Source organism: Mustelus asterias, chromosome 17, assembly GCF_964213995.1.
Source record: "Mustelus asterias chromosome 17, sMusAst1.hap1.1, whole genome shotgun sequence".
Taxonomy (NCBI): domain Eukaryota; kingdom Metazoa; phylum Chordata; class Chondrichthyes; order Carcharhiniformes; family Triakidae; genus Mustelus; species Mustelus asterias.
The window spans coordinates 72005140-72030747 of NC_135817.1; the positions used below are offsets into that span (position 1 = coordinate 72005140).

A 25608-nucleotide genomic window follows, 5' to 3' on the forward strand; every position below is an offset into this window, starting at 1 on the left:
AACAGATAGAAATGGCATAGTGATTAGCACTGTTGCCTCACAGCACTAGGGGCCCCGAGTTCGATTCCCAGCTTCGGTCACTGTCTGTGTGGAGTTTGCATGTTCGCCCCGTGTCTGCGTGGGTTTCCTCCGGGTGCTCTGGTTTCCTCCCACAGTCTGAAAGACGTGCTGGTTAGGGTGCATTGACCCGAACAGGCACCGGAGTGTGGCGACTAGGGGAATTTCACAGTAACTTCATTACAGTGTTAATGTAAGCCTGTGGCATTAATGAATAAATTTAATAGGTTCAATTCTTGTTCTGTCCAGAGTTAGCTGATTTCATACATGGGTAGACAATACTGGAATTGATTTCAACCGCGTTTGGCTATGGAGAGGGGGAGAAACAATCATGATTTCCAATGTTAATCACGATCCAATGTCAACTGCTGGATAGTATTGCATGTACTTTCTTAATAAGCCATTATGCAAAGGTGGGCTCAAAACAGGATTCCAAAAAAAAAAGATGGTTTGCAAAGAAAAAACAAGTATAAAAATTGATCAATTCAAGATAACATTTTCATCTGCTATTAATATTTTGTCTTTCAGGGAAAATTAACTTGGAATGTACATACAATTCATCTGCACAAACTGAAACTCCATAGATTTAATCTGGAGTTTAATTGCACTGTTGTAAAATTTAGAATATATAATTACCCAATATAAGAATTTCGTCGATCCTCTTTCTTTCTCTTGACGAAGAATACAATGCAAATAATTAGCAGTAAACCTGCAATTGCTCCAATAACCGCACCTGCAATGATTCCCCCCGATTTGGGTAAAGAACCTGGAAAAAAGTGTCATGAAGATGTGCTTAATACCAATGATTTTGAACATGTAAAATCAGACTTTTAAAAACACAAACTAAAAGGCACCCCCCCCCCTCCCCGGGTTTATAAGATGTAGGAGCAGAATTAGGTCATTTGGCTCATCATGCCCGCTCCGCCATTCGGTCATGGCTGATATGCTCCTCATCCCCATTTTCCTGCCTTCCCCCCCATAATCTTTCAACCCATTACCAATTAAAAATCCGTCTAACTCCTCCTTAAATTTACTCACTGTCCCAGCATCCACTGCGCTTTGGGGTAGCGAATTCCACAGATTCACAACCCTTTGGGAGAAGTAGTTTCTCCTCAACTCTGTTTTAAATTTGCTACCCCTTATCCTCTATGATCTCTTGTCCTAGAATGCCCCACCAGCAGAAACATCCACTCCATGTCTACCTTATCCATACATTTTAAGATTCTGAATACCTCAATTTGATCTCCCCTCAACCCTTCTTGACCCGATTGCAACAAAAGGAAAATCAATAGAAAAGGTTTGCAGATTATATATTGCTTTTTCATATTTCCAGGATGTCTTGAGGCACTTTGTAACTAAAAGGATTACCATTGAAGCGCACTCACAAGCAGCTATTTTGCACATAGGAATTTCTTAGAAAACAGCAAAGTAACAAATGATCAGGATTTATTTTGGGTGACTGTTTGCCAGAATAAAAACACAATATGCAACAGATGCACAGCATGTCAATCAGCATTGGTGAAGAGAATGGACAAGTTAACATTTCAGATGGCAAATAGTTCTCAAAACTTTAACTTGTTTGTTCTTTTTCCACTGATAACTGATTCAAGTTTCCAATGTCTGCAGGAATTCATTGGGGGAATTTTGGGCTCTTCCTCAAGGTGACAAATATAACCAGCTGAATAGGCAAAAGCATAGTTTTGACAGCTCAGCATCTCAGCAATGGTAACACATATTTCACAAGTGGTGGATTGTTCAAGCAACTTGTAATTTTCAAGAGAAAAAATATTAGAACTGCTTATATTTTTGGCTTACCTTGTTCAACTACAATTAAGCGGGTTTTTCCAGGTTTGGTACTGACATCAGGTGGATTGATCACATTACAAATATAAGTTCCATTATCTTTAAAATTAACGTTGTTTATGATAATGGAAACATCATTCCTGTTGATGTTACCATCCCAAGTAAAGTGGTCAGATATAGGTGTCTTAAGTTCCCCCGATATATAATATAAAATCTGTTAAAGAGATAGAATAAATGAAATCACAATCCAAAAATATGCATTATTAATCAATAAAGAATTGTTTTGAGTTTAATACAGCAAAGGTAATTGGATGGACCCAAAAACTAAAAAATAGCATGCAATACCACACCTCCTAAAAGCAGTTCACCATCCTCCAAGCAGAATGGCAGATTCATTAATCAGTATTTACAAGGAGGTTGAAGTTCAGTCTTATACCTTTGCTGACAAATCCAAGAATATATTCTAAGAGTGACGGCTCCACTGATGTGTACAGCCATTCAATTGTTGTGCCTCGTGGCATGACCTTCCTTGGCTCAGGAGCTCTTGCCATATGAACATAAGAACTAGGAGCAGGGGTAGGCCACTTGGCCCTTCAAGCCTGCTCCGCCATTCAATAAGATCATGGCTGACCTTCTTGTGGACTCAGCTCCACTTACCTGCCCACTCACCATAACCCTTAATTCCTATATGACAAGAAAGCAAGAGCGATTTTGCCAGTAGTTTCTTTTACAAGCAGAACCAGAATTATATCACTCAAAATATAAACTATATCTTTAACATAATTAAAAGCCAAGTGATGGTGGTGTGATATTGATATATTTTATGTTTAAAGAGAATGTTATAAAATTCAGCTTTATTCTACAGGCAGTCAGTATATCTGGAGGGAATGCAGCTCAGATGCTGGGAGACATAATTACTCATTTTAGCCATGTAGTGTTTACTTAGGAGGGAGCTGATGGATTTTTGTTTATAGATGGAAGATTTTTGATTAGGTTGATTGACAGGGTCATGTGATAATGTGGTTAATGGAAGGAGCTAGGTTTGTTGGAGAGGAAAACAGCTTTCCACTCTGGCTGGGGTTTGTTTAAAGACAGAGGTCTGCAAGCTGCCCTGAAACTCAAAACCTCTCTGAAAGCTTCCAGATTGTCTACACTCCTTATAGCAGGTATATTTATGGTTGCTAACTGTATTTAAAGTGGAATGTTAAGTCCATAAGGGAATGTTGCTTATCTGGAACTGAAACAGTGATAAGTTAGAAATTGAAGTTGTTTCCTTTCATTGCATTAAAATATTGTTCAACTGTTAATGGTTAAGCTGTTTCATTTGTTAGAGTTATATTTAAACTGTGTTATAAATAAAGCCTTTTTGATAAAAGATCTCTAATTTGTCAGGAGAATTACTCCTGGAACGAAGCATCCTATGCTCACATTTATGCCAAAATAGAAAGATTGTTGGGGTCTAGTCTGGCTTCATAATATACCTTGGGGTTTGGGTCCAGGGCCCGAACAGACACAAGGCACTTTACATAAGCATTTTAAAATTTGAACCTGAGCCACTTGAGGAGATATTAGGTCAGATGATGTTTGGTCAAAAGGGTACATGTTAAGGAGTGTCTTGAAGGAGGAGAAAAGGTGGTGAAGTGTTGCAATGGAATTCCAGAGCTTAGGGCCTAGGCAATTGAAGACATAGCTACAAACAGTAGAGTGATTAAAATTGGGGATGCACACGATGGGAGAATGTGAGAATAACAGATCTCTTGGAAGGTCTGTGGAGCTGGAGGAGATTACAGAGATAGGTAGAGGCATGGCGTTGCAAGGATTTGATGACAAGGATGAAAAATTTTAAATCAAGGCATTGATTAACTAGGAATCAGTGAAGGTCAGCAAGCACAGGGGTGATGGGTGAACAGAATTTGGTGTTAGTCAAAACATAAGCAGGAAAATTTTAGGATGACTTGAATTTTTATACAAAAAGTAGAATGTGCGAAACTAAACAGGAGCAGAATGGTCAAGACTAGAGGTTACAAAGCCAAGAATGAGATTTCAACAGATGGAACTGAAACAGGGATGAAGCAAGATGGTATTTCAGGGATGGAAATAGGCAACCTTGGTAATGACGCAAATGTGGTCGGAGGTTCATCCTGGTGTCAAATATGACCAGTAAGAAGTCTCACAACACCACGTTAAAGTCCAACAGGTTTATTTGGCAGCACTAGCTTTCAGAGCCCCAAGCCCCTTCTTCAGGTGAGCGAGGACTCGTTCACAAACAGGGCATATAAAGACACAAACTCAATTTACAAGATAATGGGTGGAATGCGAGTCTTTACAGGCAATCAAGTCTTAAAGGTACAGACAATGCGAGTGGAGAGAGGGTTAAGCACAGGTTAAAGAGGTCTGCATTGTCTCCAGCCAGGACAGTTAGTGAGATTTTGCAAGCCCAGGCAAGTCTTGGGGGTTACAGATAGTGTGACATGAACTCAAGATCCCGGTTGAGGCCGTCCTCATGTGTGTGGAACTTGGCTGTCAGTCTCTGCTCAGCGATTCTGCGCTGCTGTGTGTCGTGAAGGCCGCCTTGGAGAACGCTTACCCAAAGATCAGAGGCTGAATGCCCGTGACTGCTGAAGTATTCCCCGATTGGAAGGGAACACTCCTGCCTGGTGATTGTTGAACGGTGTTCATTCATTCGTTATCGTAGCATCTGCATGGTCTTGATTTGCATAGACATCTGCATAGACTTGATTGCCTGTAAAGACTCGCATTCCACCCATTATCTTGTAAATTGAGTTTGTGTCTTTATATGCCCTGTTTGTGAACACGAGTCCTCACTCACCTGAAGAAGGGGCTTGGGGCTCCGAAAGCTAGTGCTGCCAAATAAACCTGTTGGACTTTAACCTGGTGTTGTGAGACTTCTTACTGTGCTTACCCCAGTCCAACGCCGGCATTTCCACATCATGTCAAATATGACAGCAAGATTGTTAACAGACTGCTTTCATCTCAGATTACTGCCAAGGAGAATGAGAGGTCTATTGCCAGGGAGAAAGAGAGCTAGGTGAATGGAATTTAGAGTGGGACTGAAAACAATGGTTTCAATCTTCCCAAGTATTAGTAAGCGAGTTGTTGAGAGATGGTAATGACAGGTAAATTGGTGCCATCAGCGTATGTGAAAGCTAATGCTGTGCGTTTGGATGATGTCACTGAGAAGCAGCATATTGACAAGAAGTAAGAACATAGAACATTCCGCACAGTACAGACCCTTCGGCCCTCGGTGTTGCGCCGACCTGTGAAACCAATCTAAAGCCCATCTAACCTACACTATTCCAATATCATCCATATGTTTATCCAATGACCATTTAAATGCCCTTAATGTTGGCGAGTCCACTACTGTTGCAGGCAGGGCATTCCACGCCCTTACCACTCTGAGTAAAGAACCTACCTCTGACATCTGCCCCTTATATATCACCCCTCAATTTAAATATACGTCCCCTCGTGCTAGCCATCACCATCCGAAGAAAAAGGCTCTCACTGTCCACCCTATCTAATCCTCTGATCATCTTGTATGCCTCTATTAAGTCACCTTTTAACCTTCTTCTCTCTAACAAAAACAGCCTCAAGTCCCTCAGCCTTTCCTCATAAGACCTTCCCACCATACCAGGCAACATCCTAGTAAATCTCCTCTGCACCCTTTTCAATGCTTCCACATCCTTCCTATAATGCGGCGACCAGAACTGTACGCAATACTCCAAGTGCGGCCGCACTAGAGTTTTGTACAGCTGCAACATGACCTCATGACTCCGAAACTCAATCCCTCTACCAATAAAAGCTAACACACCGTACACCTTCTCAACAACCCTATCAACCTGGGTGCCAACTTTCAGGGATCTATGCACACGGACACCGAGATCTCTCTGCTCAACCACACTACCAAGTATCTTACCATTAGCCCAGTACTCTGTAATCCTGTTACTCCTTCCAAAGTGAATCACCTCACACTTTTCCGCATTAAACGCCATTTGCCACCTCTCAGTCCAGCTCTGCAGCTTATCTATGTCCCTCTGGAACTTGCAACATCCTTCCGCACTGTCCACAACTCCACCGACATTAGTGTCATCCACAAATTTACTAACCCATCCTTCTACGCCCTCATCCAGGTCATTTATAAAAATGACAAACAGCAGTGGCCCCAAAACAGATCCTTGCGGTACACCACTAGTAACTGAACTCCAGGATGAACATTTCCCATCAACCACCACCCTCTGTCTTCTTACAACTAGCCAATTTCTGATCCAAACCGCAAAATCACCCTCAATCCCATGCCTCCGTATTTTCTGCAACAGCTTACCGTGGGGAACCTTATCAAACGCTTTACTGAAATCCATATACACCACATCAACTGCTTTACCCTCATCCACCTCTTTGGTCACCTTCTCAAAGAACTCAAGAAGGTTTGTGAGGCACGACCCACCCTTCACAAAACCGTGTTGACTATCCCTAATCAAATTATTCCTTTCTAGATGATTATACATCCTATCTCTTATAATCCTTTCCAAAACTTTGCCCACAACAGAAGTAAGGCTCACTGGTCTATAATTACCAGGGTTGTCTCTACTCCCCTTCTTGAACAAGGCGACAACATTTGCTATCCTCCACTCTTCTGGCACTATTCCTATAGACAATGACGACAAAGATCAGAGCCAAAGGCTCTGCAATCTCCTCCCTAGCCTCCCAGAGAATCCTAGGATAAATCCCATCCGGCCCAGGGGACCTATCTATTTTCACACTTTCCAGAATTGCTAACACCTCCTCCTTATGAACCTCAATCCCGTCTAGTCCAATAGCCTGTATCTCAGTATTCTCCTCGACAATATTGTCTTTTGCCTGCGTGAATACTGACAAAAAATATTCATTTAGCACCTCGCCTATCTCTTCGGACTCCACGCACAACTTTCCACTACTGTCCTCGACTGGCCCCAATCTTACCCTTGTCATTCTTTTATTCCTGACATACCTATAGAAAGCTTTAGGGTTTTCCTTGACCCTACCTACCAAAGACTTCTCATGTCCCCTCCTGGCTCTTCTTAGCTCTCTCTTTAGGTCCTTCCTGGCTAACTTGTAATTCTCAAGAGCCTTCATGTCTCATCTTTACACAAGTCTCCTTCTTCCTCTTCACAAGAGATTCAACTTCTTTAGTAAACCACGGTTCCCTCGCTCAACCACTTCCTCCCTGCCTGACAGGTACATACTTATCAAGGACACGCAGTAGCTGTTCCTTGAACAAGCTCCACATTTCAATTGTGCCCATCCCCTGCAGTTTCCTTTCCCATCCTATGCATCCTAAATCTCGCCTAATCGCATCATAATTTCCTTTCCCCCAGCTATAACTCTTGCCTTGCGGTATATACCTATCCTTTTCCATCGCTAAAGTAAACCTAACCGAATTGTGGTCACTATCACCAAAGTGCTCACTTACCTCCAAATGTAACACCTGGCCTGGTTCATTACCCAGTACCAAATCTAATGTGGCCTCGCCTCTTGTTGGCCCATCTACATACTGTGTCAGGAAACCCTCCTGCACACATTGGACAAAAACTGACCCATCTAAAGTACTCTAGCTTTTCCAGTCAATATCTGTAAAGTTAAAGTCCCCCATAACAACGACCCTGTTACTTTCGCTCCTATCCAGAATCATCTTTGCAATCCTTTCCTCTACATCTCTGGAACTTTTCAGAGGCCTATAGAAAACTCCCAAGAGGGTGACCTCTCCTTTCCTGTTTCTAACCTCAGCCCATACTACCTCAGTAGATGCGTCCTCATCAAATGTCCTTTCTGCCACCGTAATACTGTCCTTGACTAACAATGCCACACCTCCCCCTCTTTTACCACCTTCCCTGATCTTACTGAAACATCGAAACCCCGGAACCTGCAACAACCATTCCTGTCCCTGCTCTATCCATGTCTCCGAAATGGCCACAACATCGAAGTCCCAGGTACAAACCCATGCTGCAAGTTCACCCACCTTATTCCAGATGCTCCTGGCATTGAAGTAGACACACTTCAAACCACCTTCCTGCCTGCCGGTACACTCCTGCGACCTTGAAACCTTATCCATGACCTCACTACTCTCAACCTCCTGTATACTGGAGCTACAATTCAGGTTCCGATCCCCCTGCTGAATTAGTTTAAACCCTCCCAAAGAGCATTAGCAAATTTCGCCCCCCCCCCAGGATATTGGTACCCCTCTGGCTCAGGTGTAGACCATCCTGTTTGTAGAGGTCCCACCTACCCCAGAATGAGCCCCAATTATCCAGGTATCTGAATCCCTCCCTCCAGCACTATCCCTGTAGCCACGTGTTCAACTGCTCTCTCTCCCTATTCCTCTCCTCACTAGCACGTGGCAGGGGTAACAAACCAGAGATAACAACTCGGTTTGTTCTAGCTCTAAGCTTCTAAGAGGGGGCCAAGGATAAAGCGTTGAGGGGGTGGGAGGTGGGTCTCAGGTGCAAGATGAATACAGGGAGGGTTTGAGGGAAGAGGAAAAACTTGTTAACAGAAGCAGTTCATAGAATCATAGAATACATACAGTGCAGAAAGAGGCCATTTGGCCCATCGAGTCTGCACTGACCACAATCCAACACAGGCCCTATTCCCGTAACCCCCCCAACATTTACCCTGCTAATCCCCTAACATTAGGGTCAATTTAGCATGGCCAATCAACCTAACCAGCACAGCTTTCAGACTGTGGGAGGAAACTGGCGCACCCGGAGGAAACCCACACAGACACGGGGAGAATATGCAAATTCCACACAGACAGTGACCCGAGGCAGGAATTGAACCCGGGTCCCTGGCGCTGTGAGGCAGCAGTGCTAACCACTGTGCCATCGTGCCACCCCTTGTTCAGTATATCCTTTCAAGTCTGCATTCCTTGGATTTAAAGGGACTGGAGACGAGGACTATACTAGGGGAAACAGCCTAGGTGAAAGAGAGTATTGATTTTATTGCGATCCAGAGCATCAAATGTGGAAGCGAGGATGCAGTTGACCAAATCAGTCATTCAACCTCTTGACTGCTCCATCTTTCATTAAGTTCAAAGCTGATCTCTATCTTAACTCTGTACTTTGATCCTGTTACTCGGAATGCTCTTGCCTCCCAAAAATACATCATTCTCAGTTTTGAGATTTTCAATTGACCTAGCCTCTCACTATTGGGACCGGTCCAGATTTTACTTCCTTTTGTGTAAAGTACTCCCTTCACATCTTAGCTCTATTTTTTTTTTTACTTGTATTCATTCCTGGGATGTGAGCATCACTGGCTAGACCACCATTTGTTACCCATCCTTTGAACTGCTGCAGTTCATGTACTGCTAAGGAGGAAGTTTCATCTATTTTATCCAGCGATTCAACATAGTTATTGCGATGCAAACAGCAGTAACACTTTACTAATTTGCTCCCGTACTTTTGATACCCAAGGAATTCACCAAATTCCTAGTGATTCAGCAAATTAGCTTGATAGCCCAACGATGAACTGTTTTTGCACAGAAACATTTTGATACATTCAACAACTTGAATTAAACCAAACCGTACAATTGGAATTTAGTGCACAAGATTGTAAACAAACTATTTGAATTAACTGGAATCTGTTCTCCAATGCATCAATATGAAGGGCGTCTATGGAGTTGTAGCAGTTCTAGATAATCATATCTGCGGTAAGTGGTTACAACTTCCTTCCACTCAAACTTGCCAAGCGGGTGTCTTGGTTTGCATCAGGGAGTGGTGGAGTTACATGAGCACTCTGTTCCAGGAGACTGTCACGTCCCTTAGTTTAAGTAGAACTTTACGGTTGATCAATAATCAGGGACAGCATGATGTCACTGCACTTCAGACAGGTGTAAGATTTTGACAACACTACTGATCTTTAGGATTCTATGTTGGTTTGAAGTAACATTTTAAGATTTGATGATTTTGTTTTAAAACATCGTTCAGTTTATATTTTCTGCCAGTAATTCAATTATCAGTCAAGGCAACCTGGGAATAGGAAACCAGCTGCTTGAAGAAACTAAATGACTTTAAAAGGTGCCAGAAAGTCTGGGTTCAAGCACTTGTATTTGTCTTAATTACACCATGTGTAAATCAGGACCATCTTTATCAGCTTTAAAGAAATGAGCAAAAGGTTTCAACTTAGTATGACATGGGCTGCGGTGGGGGGGGGTGTTACTTTCGAGGCCTGTTCACCACAGGCATAAATCCTGTGACAGGGCCATAACGGGGATTTGCACTGAGCAGATCTCAGAATGAGATCTTCCTCGCCACCCACCGCCCCCCACCACGAGGGTATAAAACGGATTACCAACTATTTAAATATCTTGCGGGGCCGTCATATGTTTCCCCCGTGCCAGCAGGAATCACTACTGGGGCATGGAGGCCAGGGTAGTTAGCCCTGGTGTTCAGGGACATGACAGGAGAGTGGCCTGGCAGTGGCTCCCTGGCAGACAAGGTGGTGGTGGTGCCAGGGAACAGGATATCTGGGAAACCCCATTTGGGAGGAAGAGGGGTGCTCCCACTAAACACTAATGTTGCCGATGGGGGCGGGGGAAACCATAGAAACTTCGATGCTGGTGATGTGGTGGGGGAGCACTGAAATCCCAAAACTGGATGATGGGGCGAGGCGGGGGTGGGGGGGGCACTGAAGTTTTGATGCCAGCAGAGGTGGCGATTAGGGCTTTTACTTCCACATTGAGATCTCTGTAGAGACAGTCTTGCCAGCTGTATGGGACCCTACCCTGCCAGATTGAAGGCATCTTGCTGTGCTGTAAAAGTCTGACTCTATGATTCCAACACAAAAACAGACAGCAAGAGGTTATTGAAATTTATTTAAAAAAGAGGGGCCAAAGTGAACATATGCCCCTTAGAGAACGAGACTGGGGAAATAATAATGGGAAATCAGGAAACGGCAGGGGAGTTAAATAAATGCTGTGCATCAGTCTTCACAGTGGAGTACACTAAACATATTCCAGAAGTGCAAAATAATCAAGGGGTAAAAAGGGAGTGGGATGGAAATAAATAAATACAACTATCACTAGAGGAAATTAAAGCATTCAAATCAGGTGCTGAACAAAAGGCTACTAAATCAGATAAGGGCCCCAGTTGTTGGGGATAGCATTTCAGCATGGATAGAGGATTGGTTAACTAATAGAAAACAGAGTTGGGATAAGGGAGGCATTTTCAGGATGGTATTGTAACTAATGGAGTGCCACAGGGATCAGTACTGGGGCCACAATTATCTACAATATATATTAATAACTTGGATGAGGGAAATGAATGTACTATTGCCCAGTTTGCAGATGACACAAAAATAAGTAGGAAGGCAAGTGGTCTGGAAGGCACAAAAAGTCCACAGAAGAGTACAGACAGGTTAAGTGAGTGAGCAAAAACTTGGCTAATGGAACATAATGTAGAAACTGTCAAGTTATGCACTTTGGTCAGAGGAATAAAGGAGCTGAATCTTATTTAAATGGATAAATGCAGCATGGAGGGACCGGGGTGGGGGGGTGGTGGGGGGTGTCCAAGTGCAGAAATCACAATAAGCTAGGTTGAGGTTCACCAGGTAATTGGGAAGGCAAATCGAATGTTGGCCTTTATTTCAAAGGGAAGAATATAAAAATAGGAACGTCTTGCTAAAACTATAAGGCACTAGTTAGACCACACCTGAAATAACATCAACAGTTTAGTTCCCCCTCATCCAAAGAAAGATACTGGCATTGGAGGCAGTCCAGAGAAGGTTCACTAAGTTGATCCTGGGTATGGAGGGATTTTCTTATGAGGGGAGCTTGATTAGGTTGGGCCTATGCTCATTGAAGTTTACAAGAATGAGAGACGACCTTATTGAGGTACATTGGATTCTCAGGAGGCTTGATGCCGAGAGATGGTTTCCCTTTGTGGGAGAGCCTAAGACCAGAGGGCATAATCTCAGTGTAAGGGGTTGCCCATTTTAAGACAGATGAGGAGGAAATTCTTCTGGGGGTAGTGAATTTGTGGAATTCTTTACCACAGAGGGCTCTAGAGGCTGGGTCATTCAGTATGTTCAAGGCCAAGATAGATTTTTAATCAGTAAGGGAATTAAGGGTTAAGGATAAGGCGGGAAAGCGGAGTTGAGGATTACCACATCGGATCAGTTATGATCTCACTGCATGGGCTGAATGGCCTACTTCTGCTGCAACATCTTATGGTTGTGGATGCTCCATTGTTGGTTACATTTAAAGCTGAAATGTTTGGTCTCTCACGGAATGGGAGTAGGAAGGAACGTAAAACAGAAGATCAGCCATGATCATATTGAACGGCAGAGAAGACTTGATGGGTGAAATGGTCCGTGTCTGCTCTAATGTTGTCATCTTCTTTTCAAGATATCCCCCAAGCAATGCCTACAATTTGCAAGTGCCTGGGTATTAATGTTGCCCCCTGGTGATAACCACTTTTTAACAAAGTACAAAATAGAAGGAATTTGATAGAGAGAAGGTTGACATAGAAATAAAGTTCCAACCCATTAGAATAACATAATAATACTCACATGCAAATCTCCCCCACCAGCGTCTGCTCTGAAAGTCCACTGTACTAACAGGTTACTACTGACAATTTGATTAGATTTGAATGTGCATGACAATCTGACATCTGTCCCATTTTCAACGATCATCTCTGGTTTAGTATAGATTTCAAGACCAGACACGGGATTGATTACTGAAAGAAAAAATGGACAGGTTATCAATTTTTGGTAAATGCATTTGGTATGTATCCCATTCAGACATTTATGTTCCATTTGCAATCAATTCCCTTACCTTATTTCTATAAATCTACAGTTGAGTAATAATAAAAGTACTTTAATACAAGTCATTACACCATTACTTCCTTTTTTCTGTTCCTCATAACTTGAGGCCAAGGTTTAAAAGATAAACAAGGCTGGAAATAGCAATAACAGATTCAATGGGATGAAGGGTCGAATCTTGTGCTGCTTCCAGGAGCAAGAAGCAAGATGGGCAAGGGAATTTCACTGAGTGGGTGACGGCAAGTACAGAAAGCGCAGTTGCATATCATATATGGTTATTAATTCTGGTGAGCTGGCTTTTTAAATTCCCCTTCCCAGTTGGCAACGACTGAGTAATACATACCTTCAGAGTTACAACTGCGTTTCAGTGGTGTGAAGCAGGTGAGGTATTAAGGCGAGGTAGTCACTGCTTTTTTCCCCCCCCCATCTTTTAGAAAGCATTGTCCAACAAGGCAATGATTGGTGGTAGCAGTCTAAGGGATGCAGGGCAGTGGGCCTTGCGTGTTGGGTGGTCCTGCGAATGCTGATGTAATGGGGGAGAGATGATCTTAAAATGCAAGGTTGGTGCAATCTATGATGGGGTCCTTGGGAGTTGAACGGAGGGTACTGGGCGGTGGGTGGGACGTAGGGATGGAGGGAGGGAGGTAGGATTAGCTAGCAATTTTTCACAGATCACCTCAGGAATACTTGATGCTGGCTTCAAGCAATCCAGCACTCATCCCTGCTACATGGTCCAGTTGAGGAAGAAACACTGGGGATGTCAACATCCTGCCTGCCTCTGCTGTGCTCCTCATGCATGCACATTTAATGAGCTCACCAGTATGAGATTGCACATGACCATACCAACAAATGTGTGGAATAGGAGCTCCAGTAGGTCATTCGGCCCAAGCCTGCACTGCCATTCAATAAGATCATGACTGTTCTGATTGTTGCCTCAACTCCACATTCCACCTACCCCCGATAACTTTTGACATCCTTGTTAGGGTTGTTAACCTTAATATATCTACTTCTGCCTTTGAAATATTCATTGACCCTGCTCCCAATATTCTCTGGGATTCACAAACCTCGGATCAAATTTTTTTAAATCTCGGTCCCTTATGTAAGATACCTTATTTTTAAGTAGTGTCCTCCATTCTAGTCTCTCCCTCAAAGGGAAACACCCTTTCAGCATCCAATCTGTCAAATCGCCTCAGGATCTTGTATGTTTCACTAAGATCACCTCTAGGTCTTCTAAACTCCAATGGATACAGGCTCAACCTGTGACTTTTCCTCTTAAATAACCCCCACCATCCCAGGCATCAGTAAAGTGAACTTCCTCGGAATTGCTTCTAGCACAATCTTTTCTTAAATAGAGGCCTAAACTGTACACAGTACTCCAGATGTGGCCTCACCAGTGCCATCTTCCAAGTGTATCAAAACATCCCAACTTTTATATTTCAACCCCTTTGCAATAAAAACATTCCTTTTGCCTTCCTAATCAATCACTTGCTGCTAACTTTTAGTGCTTCATGTACTAGATCACCCAGATTCCTCTCGACTTCAGAGTTTGACAATATCTCTCATTTAACTAATATCTTTAGTCTTCCTGCCAAAGTGGAGAAATTCACATTTTCCCACTTTATATTCCATCTGCCAAATTTTGCTCACTCACTTTACCCATCAATGTTCCTTTGCAGACACCTTATGTCCTCTTCACAACTTAATCTTTGAATCAACAAATTGAGCAATCATACATTCAGTTCCTTCATTTAAGTTATTGATATAAAATTGTAAATAGTTGAGGCCCCAGAATTGATCTGTGGGGCAATCAACTCATCACATCTTGCCAAGCAAAATAATGACCCATTTATGCCTACTCAGTTTCTTGTTCGCTAGCTAAATAGTTCTCTATCCATTCTAATGTGTCACCCCTTACACCATGAGCTCTTATTTTATGTAGTAACTTTTTATGGAGCATCTTGTTCAATGCCTTCTGGTAATCCAAGTACAGCATATCCACAGGTTCCCCTTTATCCACGTTAACTCTTACTTCCTCAACGAACTCTGATATATTAGTTAAACAGGATTTCCCTTTCACAAAATCGTGTTGACTCTTCCTAATTGCTTTGAGATTGTCGAAGTTCTCTACTATAACCTGTCTCTGCTTTCTTTGTTGAAGCCATTTAACAATCCACTCTGCCACTTATTCCTTGGTTCCGCATTCTCTGACCTTGTTAGTCTACCATGGAAAACCTTCTCGAAGTCTTTTGAAAATCCTGTTAAATTACACCATCTGCATTACCATTGTCTCCTGTATTACCTTAACAATCAGTAATATTGGTCAATCAAAACTTTCCTTTCAATGGTGATTATGAAGTTTGTATGTTCTTTAAAAAAATAGTTCTACCTCATTCAACAAGATCTTTTTGGTATGTTAAAGTGCAAGTGGGACCTCTTGTCAATTCATAATTGCAAGGGAGACAGCACTTTGTGGAAACCTCTACAACACACCCGAGGAGAGCAGACTCACTGCAACACCTTCCAGATTTTTAGATTACTCTGTGCATGTCTGAGCTTGGAGTTACTGCAAGTTTCAGTATAGCAATGACTGAGTGCTGATGGTTAAACCGTCATTGGGCATAATCTTCCGGTCTGGAGCATTTTAAATGAGCAACTGCATCAAGCTTTCCAGTTGAGAATCTTTTGCCACTGTGCTGCACCTTAGCTAGATCTGTTTTTAGCTTTCTTCTCTATCACTTTATATCTATTGTACTCAGGAAGGAATTGAAGTTTATTACCGCTTGGTTATTAAACCGAGATGTGAAAAAGAAAATCTCATACATCTTTGAATTTGTTTAATTTCCAATCAATTTTAAAATATAGCAAGCATTAGTAACTTTCTCCTACTGTGCCAATTTTAAGTCCCATCTAAAATCGATTTGATCAAATGTTGATGCATTTCATCACAGCAGCATTAGTTACTATATCCACAGCAAATTTCCTCAAATAATTTCAGTTTCTATGTATCTGCATTTCAATAGGATATCTTCCCAGATATAGGATAATTTGAAGATTTATATGGGAATAGATGCATACAGTCTTACACACATGCAACATATTCCAATGTCAAATTACGGTACTGAATTTCAATGGGCTGTAACTTCTGCTGGAGTCACAACTGAGTCGAACTGCCAAGATAGTCGATACTATCTTGCTGGGCAGTCCCCGGGGCCTAGTGCCAAGGGCTTTGGAGTCAAAGGAAAGTAGATCAAGCCCCCATTTTTACAGTTGGGTTGTGGATGGACCCTTGTGGGTTTGGGGCGGGAGGGTAATCCTGTGGTGGTGGGGGGAGATTTGCACTTCCTAGGCAATTGCTATGTTAACCTTACCTGGGAATGACCAGGCAGGGGCAGTGGTTCCCCAGTACACCTATGGAGGTACTCCCACAGATATAATGCCCCAGAGCTTGGTGGTTATGGTCCAATTGTCACAACACTATTGCATACTCTTGGCATTCCAAAACAATAGAATACATTAAAAAACACCCATGTATAGACGTTTAAGTTTCTGCTTCCCAGTTCGTATACTTAACCTTTACTCCAAATGATTTATTAATATCATTATCCGGAGAACCCACCCAAATAGCTAGTTTACTGCATTATTGTTATTGGGATACAACAGGGTACCAGAATATTTTGGTGGGTGTATGCCCAATAAAGTTTCGAAGCCTCAATGTTACAGCAACCTTTGTGGGCTCAGAAATTGTCAACCTTCCCAGGCTGGTCTACTTTTGTCAGAGTGGATACAAACTGTATTAGGCCTCCCACCCTCACTTCACAATGGGTCAATGCCTTCATAGGCTCGCAAACTGATCCTAGCCTTTCCTTACTCTCTACGTTCCTTCTTCAAAGTTTGATGAAAGCAGCCTGCCCATTGTCTCAGTGGGACATGCATTTCCTTTTATTTAATGTAAAATCCTGCTACAAATACTTTTTGGGAAAAATAAAAGCTTTGGCAACTATGTAAATAAAGTTACTTATAATGAAGGGGTGTTTAAAAGTCATCCTTATTTCCATATCTTTCCATTCTTAATGGAGTTAAAGATGGATTGATCCTTTGGAAGCAACTGAATAAATTAGTTATTGTTTTCTGTCTTCTGCCAAGTTCAATTTACCTAGGAGCAATATTTTGTAATTAAATTGAGAGTCTGCCACATTTTGAACATCTTGGGCAATATCTTGCCAGGCATAGGTTGTAGCAAGGAAAGATTGAACCGCAACATGACAAAACTTGTATTCACAACTATAGTCAACAAAATGTCATGCTCCCTTGTGCACTTGCACTGTTGCTGCCAGATCTATGGCAAAATTTGTTCCTATTGTTTAGATATGGCAGTGAAATTCCTTGTTTGAGTGATTAAATTCTGATCTCCATCTGAACAAATTTCATAACATGGGATTGCACCTGACATATTAAAATGCTCGTACCCTGAGCTGCTTTGAGACCTGTTCCTAAATTAAAAGTTTTCTTGCAGTAGAGCTTGAAAAAGCTTTTTAAACTCATGCTGCCAGATTGACAGAGAAAGAAGGGGGCTAAGAAGTTATTCCACCACCACCCATCCCAAGTTTAAAAAGTTAAAATAATAACTACCATACACTATCAAAAAATGTAAAGACTGCTAGAACTACACTCACACGCAACATCATGAAACCTAGATGCCATAGTATCACTGAGGCAATGCTAGGTTTAAATAATGATGAATATTATGTTGGGTCTGACTGTGTTAGAAAAGATAGAATAGTTGAGAAGGGAGAAGATGGAAGGGAGGGGATGTCATCTGACTTATCAGAGACAATCTGTGGCAAGAGATAGTAGTGCATCAGTAGTGGCAGAAACTGTTTATATTCAATTAGTCAAAAGCCAAGTTTATGATTATATATGTTACAGCTCGATAGATTAGGTATCCCCAACTAATGAGGAAATTTATTCTCAAATTGCTGAATCGTCTAATGTGGGCCTTTTTTTGACAGACCCAAGGTAGGCGGCTCCATAATTACCAAGCCAGAATCAGCACAAGTGCCCTCTAAAGAAGTAGCTTGTCTAATCAAATGACAGGTCAAAATAAGCAACAACATCCCAACTCATTGCAATATGGGACATGACAAAGGATGTCCATTCCATGGGACTGAACTGACCTTCCATTCTTACTTAATGTATGTGATTAATTAAATCTATTAGTTATATATTTTTTATTATTCAATTAAGGGATGTGGGTGTAGCTGGTTAGGCCCTCCCTACTTGCCCTTCAGAAGGTGGTGGCGAGCTGCCTTCTTGAACTGCTGTAGTTCCTGAGGTACAGGTACATCCACAGTGCTGTTAGGGAGGGAGTTCCAGGATTTTGATCCAGCGACAGTGAAGGAACAGTACATTTCCATGGTAAGTGACTTGGAGGGGAACCTCCAGGTGGTGGTGTTCCCAGGTATCTGATGCTCTTGTCCTTCTAGATGATAGTGCTTAGAGGTTTGGGAGGTGCTGCAAAAGGAACCTTAGGCAAGTTCCTGCAGTGCATTTTGTAGATGGGATGCACAGCTGCCACGGTTTGTCAGTGGTGGAGGGATTGAATGTTTGTGGAAGGGATGGCAATCAAGTGGTTGCTTTGTTCTTGAGGGTGTCAAGCTTCTTGAGTGTTGATGCAGCTGCACTCATTCAGGCAAGTGGAAAGTATTCCATCACACTCCTGACTTGTGCCTTGTAGATAATGGACAGGTTTTGGGGAGTCAGGAGGTGAGTTACTTGCCACAAGATTCTTAGCCTTTGGCCTGCTCTTGTAGCCACAGTACTTATTTGGTTAGTCTAGTTCACTTTCTGGTCAATGGCAACCACCAAGATGCTGATAGTGGGGGATTCAGCAATGCTAATGCCATTAAATGTCAAGGGGCGATGATTAGATTCTCTCTCTTGTTGGAGATGATAATTGCCTGGCACTTCCGTGGTGCAAGTGTTACTTGCCATTGCCAACCCAATATTGTCCAGGTCTTGCTGCATTTGTACATGAATTGCTTCAGTAAATGAGGTGCTGAACATTGTGCAGTGTTGGCAAACATCCCTATTTTTGACTTTATGATAGAAGGGAGATCATTGATAAAGCAACTGAAGATGGTTAGGCCTAGGACATGACCCTGATGAACTTCTGCAGTCCTGCAGCTGAGATGATTGACTTCCAACCACCACAACCTCTACCTTTGTGCTGGTATGACTCCAACCAACCAGGTTTCCCCCCCAATTCCCATTGACTCCAGTTTTGCTAGGGCTCCTTGATGCTATGCTGGGTCAAATGCTGCCTTGATGTCAAAGAACAAAGAACAAAGAAAATTACAGCACAGGAACAGGCCCTTCGGTCCTCCAAGCCTGCACCGACCATGCTGCCCGACTTAACTAAAACCCCTACGCTTCCGGGGACCATATCCCTCTATTCCCATCTCATTCATGTACTTGTCAAGACGCCCCTTAAAAGCCACTACGGTATCTGCTTCCACTACCTCGCCCGGCAACGAGTTCCAGGCACCCACCACTCTCTGTGTAAAACATCTGCCTCGTACATCTCTTTTAAAACTTGCCCCTCGCACCTTAAACCTATGCCCCCTAGTAATTGACTCTTCCACCCTGGGAAAAAGCTTCTGACTATCCACTCTGTCCATGCCTCTCATAATCTTGTAGACTTCTATCAGGTCTCCCCTCAACCCCCGTCGCTCTAGTGAGAACAAACCAAGTTTCTCCAACTTCTCCTTATAGCTAATGCCCTCCATACCAGGCAACATCTTGGTAAATCTTTTCTGTACCCTCTCCAAAGCCTCCACATCCTTCTGGTAGTGAGGCGACCAGAATTGAACACTATAATTCCAAGTGCGGCCTCACTAAGGTTCTATAAAACGTCAACATGATTTGCCAATTTTTAAACTCAATACTCCGGCCGATGAAGGCAAGCATGCCGTATGCCTTCTTGACTACCTTCTCCACCTGCATTGCTACTTTCAGTGACCTGTGTACCTGTACACCCAGATCCCTTTGCCTATCAATACACCTAAGGGTTCTGTCATTTACTGTATATTTCCTATCTGTATCAGACCTTCCAAAATGTATTACCTCACATTTGTCCAGATTAAACTCCATCTGCCATCTCTCCGCCCAAGTCTCCAACTGATCTATATCCTGCTGTATCCTCTGATGGTCCTCATCACTATCCGCAAATCCACCAACCTTTGTGTCATCTGCAAACTTACTAATCAATCCAGTTACAGTTTCCGCCAAATCATTTATATATATATTACAAACAGCAAAGGTCCCAGCACTGATCCCTGAGAAACACCACTTGTCACTGCCTTCCATTCAGAAATGCACCCTTCCACTGCTACCCTCTGTCTTTTGACCGAGCCAGTTTTGTATCCACCTTGCCAGCTCACCTGTCATCCATCCCGTGCACCAGTCTGCCATGAGGGACCTTGTCAAAGGCCTTACTGAAGTCCACATAGACAACGTCCACTGCCCTACCCTCATCAATCATCTTCGTCACTTCCTCGAAAAACTCGATCAAGTTCGTGAGACACGACCTCCCCTTCACAAAACCATGTTGCCTCTCACTAATACGCCCACTTATTTCCAAGTGGAAATAAATCCTGTCTCAAAGAATCCTCTCCAATAATTTCCCTGACCACTGATGCAAGGCTCACCAGCCTGTAATCACCTGGATTATTCTTGCTACCCTTCTTAAACAAAGGAACATCTCCAATCCTCTGGGACCTCCCCTGTCAGTATTCTGTAACTTGATTTTGTGTCTCTGTGCACTGTTTGAGAGCAGATATCCACTCCATCTGAGGAAGGAGCAGCGCTCCGAAAGCTAATGGCATTTGCTACCAAATAAACCTGTTGGACTTTAACCTGGTGTTGTTAAAACTCTTACTGTGTTTACCCCAGTCCAACGCCAGCATCGCCACATCATGGCGTCCTCTGTAGCCAGTGAGGATACAAAGATTTCTCTCAAGACCCCAGCAATTTCCTCTCTTGCCTCTCTCAGTATTCTGGGGTATATCCCATCAGGCCCTGGAGACTTGTCTACCTTGATGTTTCTCAAGGACCCCAATACCTCCTCCTTTTTGATCTCAACATGATTCAAACTATATACACATCTTTTCCCAGACTCATCATCCACCAAGTCCTTCTCTTTGGTGAATACTGACACAAAGTACTCATTTAATACCTCGCCCATTTCCTCTGGCTCCACACATAGATTCCCTCCCTTGTCCTTGAGTGGGCCAACCCTCTCCCTCTTTATATATGTGTAAAAAGCCTTGGGATTTTCCTTAATCCTGCTGGTCAATGCTTTTTCATGACCCCTTTTAGCTCTTCTTACTCCTTGCTTAAGTTTCTTTCTACTTTCCTTGTATTCCACACTTGCTTCGTGTGTTCCCAGCCTCCTAGCTTTGACAAATGCTTCCTTTTTCTCTTTGACTAGGCTCACAATGTCTCTCGTTATCCAAGGTTCCCAAAACTTGCCATACTTATCTTCATCCTTACAGGAATGTGCCGGTCCTGAATCCCTATCAACTTACACTTGAAAGCCTCCCGCATGCCAGATGTTGATTTGCCCTCAAACATCTGCCCCCAATCTACATTCTTCAGTTCCTGCCTAATATTGTTGTAATTAGCCTTCCCCCAATTTAGCACCTTAACTTGAGGACTACACTTATCTTTATGTCGAGGGCAGTAACTCTCATCTCACCTCTGGAGTACAGCTCTTTTGTCCATGTTTGAACAAAGGCTGTAACGAGGTCAGGAGATGAGTGACCCAGCCTTTCCCTGTTGCTCCCACGTCTGCTACTGATTCTCTCTCTCTCTCTCTCTCTTTAGGCGAGTCAGTGCGATTGTACTGCATAGCAGCTGCCAGTTAGTTTAGGACCAGCCCCATGGGGCAGCATCCAAAACAGTGCTGGTCTAGCACATTAGGTGTGGGCCAAGTGGATACTGTCATGAATTGAATGGTTCAGTACTGTATAGAACTAGTCAGGGTTCATATGTTCCAGCACAGTGCCAAACTGAAAAGTTACGGCTTTGGCAATTTGTGTTGAGCAGGGAGATCATACACCAATTTTTTCAGGTGGTAGAAATCATCATTATTCAGCAGCAGGATTACAATGGAGCATTGCTCTATCTGCGCCAAGAAAGAGGCACCTATCCAGTCACTAGATTCTCCCCAGGACTTGTGCATAGTCATTTACCAGGATATCCGAGAATGCACATGTGGATCTCCTCAATGAGCCCGTCCAACTCCAGCAGCCCTACAGAACATCAAACAGATTGGCACCCTCAAGATTTACCTGCTGCTGTCGAGGCTGGCTACATCTAATACGATAATTAATTACAGAGCGGCAGAACCACAAGCTATGCTAGCCTTGACTGAGCACACTGGAGGATCTTGTGGAGTTGATGCAGTCCAAGCTGATCAAAAAACCTCACCCATCTTAACTTCCACATGGACTGACTGGAGGAGTACTGCCAATGATCAAGGGCTAACTGGACCTTAGAGTCATAGAGGTTTACAGCATGGAAACAGGCCCTTCGGCCCAACCTGTCCATGCCGCCCTTTTTTTTTTAAGCCCCTAAGCTAGTCCCAATTGTCCGCGTTTGGCCCATATCCCTCTATACCCACCTTACCCATGTAACTGTCAAAACGCTTTTTAAAAGACAAAATTGTACCCGCCTCTACTATTACCTCTGGCAGCTTGTTCCAGACACTCATCACTGTGAAAAAATTGCCCTTCTGGACTCTTGTGTATCTCTCCCCTCTCAATTTAAACCTATACCCTCTAGTTTTAGACTCTCCTACCTTTGGGAAAAGATATTGACTATCTAGCTGATCTATGCCCCTCATTATTTTGTAGATCTCTATAAGATCACCTCTTAGCCTCCGACACTCCAGAGAAAAAAGTCCCAGTCTATTAGCCTCTCTTTATAACTCAAACCATCAAGTCCCGGTAGTATCCTAGTAAATCTTTTCTGCACTCTTTCTAATTTAATAATATCCTTTCTATAATGGGGTGACCAGAATTGCACACAGTATTCCAAGTGTGGCCATACCAATGTCTTGTACAACTTCAACGTCCCAACTCCTGTATTCAATGTTCTGTAAGAAGTTTAACAACACCAGGTTAAAGTCCAACAGGTTTATTTGGTAGCAAAAGCCACACAAGCTTTCGAAGCTCTAAGCCCCTTCTTCAGGTGAGTGGGAATTCTGTTCACAAACAGAGCTTATAAAGACACAGACTCAATTTACATGAATAATGGTTGGAATGCGAATACTTACAACTAATCAAGTCTTTAAGAAACAAAACAATGGGAGTGGAGAGAGCATCAAGACAGGCTAAAAAGATGTGTATTGTCTCCAGACAAGACAGCCAGTGAAAGGTTGTCTTGAGAAAGGTTGTCACAAGAGGCTGTCTTGTCTGGAGACAATACACATCTTTTTAGCCTGTCTTGATGCTCTCTCCACTCCCATTGTTCTGTTTCTTAAAGACTTGATTAGTTGTAAGTATTCGCATTCCAACCATTATTCATGTAAATTGAGTCTGTGTCTTTATAAGCTCTGTTTGTGAACAGAATTCCCACTCACCTGAAGAAGGGGCTTCGAGCTTCGAAAGCTTGTGTGGCTTTTGCTACCAAATAAACCTGTTGGACTTTAACCTGGTGTTGTTAAACTTCTTACTGTGTTTACCCCAGTCCAACGCCGGCATCTCCACTTCAATGTTCTGACCAATGAAACTAAGCATGCCGAATGCCTTCTTCACCTCTCTGTCCACCTGTGACTCCACTTTCAAGGAGCTATGAACCTGTACCCCTAGATCTCTTTGTTCCATAACTCTCCCCAAGGCCCTACCATTAACTGAGCAAGTCCTGCCCTGGTTCTATCGACCAAAATGCATCACCTCGCATTTATCTAAATTAAACTCCATCTGCCATTCGTCAGCCCACTGGCCCAATTGATCAAGATCCTGTTGCAATCCCAGATAACCTTCTTCACTGTCCACTATGCCACCAATCTTGGTGTCATCTGCAAACTTACTAACCTTACCGCAACAATATAGGTGCCCCACAAGGAACTTCTGGAACCCATAGAACTCCACAATGGGAATGAGGGGTACTTTGAAGGGGTTCCAGGCAATCCATTGTCTCACTGGCGAGGGAGTCAATATCATCCCTGGTGCCCACCAGAGTCATCATTCTCTTCCGATCTATAGAACGCAGTGAGTGAATCAGCATGCAAACAGACAACTTGCAGGCTGTTTGCAGCGAGGCCCAAAGGCTCAGTCCAAAGTCTTTTGCTTTTTATGGAATAGATCAGTGATTTATTAAATGTGGGACATATTTCAGAAGATTGCATTTTATACAAAAAATGGCTGTGTGGTTGGCCATAAACTGCAGGAAGATAACGGTGGACTAGTCAGGTGGGTAGAAAAGTGGCTACTGTCATTCAATCCGAAGAAATGTCAGGTAATGTATTTGGGGAAGGACAACCAATGCAAGGGAATACACAATATATCGTAGGATTTTGAGAAGTGTCAAGGAACAGAGGGACCTAGAGTGCATGTCCACAGATCCCTGAAGGTAAGACAGGTGCATACTCTATAGAGGATATGATCCACTAGACAGATTGGTTTTCTTTGTATTAGAAGAGACAGAGGGGAAGATTAACTGGGGTGAATAAAATTGAGGGTGAGGGTTAGTGATTAGGAAGCATGAATGTTCCTCAGTAGAGAGGGGACATAGATTTAAGATTAGAGTGGAATTGAGATTTCTTTTCACCTAGAGGTCAGTAGGGAGACTGGAAATTACTGCCTGAAAGGGTGGCAGAGGCAAAAACACTCAACTGCAATTAAAAATACTTAAATGCACACTCGAAATGTTGTAATCTGCAAGTCCAGACAAAGATGGAAAATAAGATACGGTTGGATAGTTCTTTGTCAGCACATTCAATGCATCAAATGGCCTCCTCTGTGTCATAGATTTCTCTGATTCTACAACACGAACGTACAGATTTAATCAAATCTACATTTAAGACGATATACGACACACATAAGGCAATTCTGCTGCAGTGTTCTGGCTATCTAACTTGTGTATTAGCTCACGGAAGAGATTATCACATTTCAAAAGTCCAAAGTTTACCCCTTAATCATACTTTGATTCTGCATTTATTCAATGTATAAAACAATTCATGGGGCTGTGTTCTAGAATTTGAGTCAATTCTAACACCTAATGAAGAGAACTGGCCAAGAGCCTCCCATCCATTGACTCTGTCTACTTCCCGCTGCCTCGGCGAAGCAGCCAGCATAATTAAGGACCCCACGCACCCTGGACATTCTCTCTTCCAGCTTCTTCCGTCGAGAAAAAGATGCAAAAGTCTGAGGTCACGTACCAACCGACTCAAGAACAGCTTCTTCCCGGCTGCCATCAGACTTTTGAATGGACTTATCTTGCATTAAGTTGATCTTTCTCCACACCCTAGCTATGACTGTAGCACTACATTCTGCACTCTCTCATTTCCTTGTCTTTGGACGGTATGCTTTGTCTGTTTGGCGCGCAAGAAACAATACTTTTCACTATATGCTAATACATGTGACAATAATAAATCAAATCAAAATGTGACAATAATAAATCAAATCAAAAAACGTCTGGGATGCAAATTTCAAATCTGCTTAAGTTACACCACTGACCGTGATACCAATAGTGGGTGTGGTATCAAAACATTGCCATTGGGTTATATGATTGACATTGGTGATCCTTAATATGTGAATTGGGGACACATTGGAGCAGCCTCACAACTCAATGGAGCCATAGCCGAACCATCAAAGCTCCTTCAGGTTTAGATGCCCCTAAAGCACAGATTTACTGGCCAAGATCACTCATCAACAC

General features: G+C 42.8%; 1 protein-coding gene across 1 annotated transcript in view; it reads right to left on the reverse strand.

Moving 5' to 3' along the window:
• LOC144506606 (myelin protein zero-like protein 1) overlaps positions 1-25608 on the reverse strand; it is a 42315-nt gene that overhangs the window by 16435 nt on the left and 272 nt on the right. Inside the window, exons 2-4 of the mRNA XM_078232954.1 lie at positions 12418-12584; positions 1873-2074; positions 694-823 (exon numbers count right to left, since the gene is read on the reverse strand). Coding sequence (XP_078089080.1) covers positions 694-823; positions 1873-2074; positions 12418-12584 — 499 coding nt within the window. The remainder of the gene's footprint in view (positions 1-693; positions 824-1872; positions 2075-12417; positions 12585-25608) is intronic.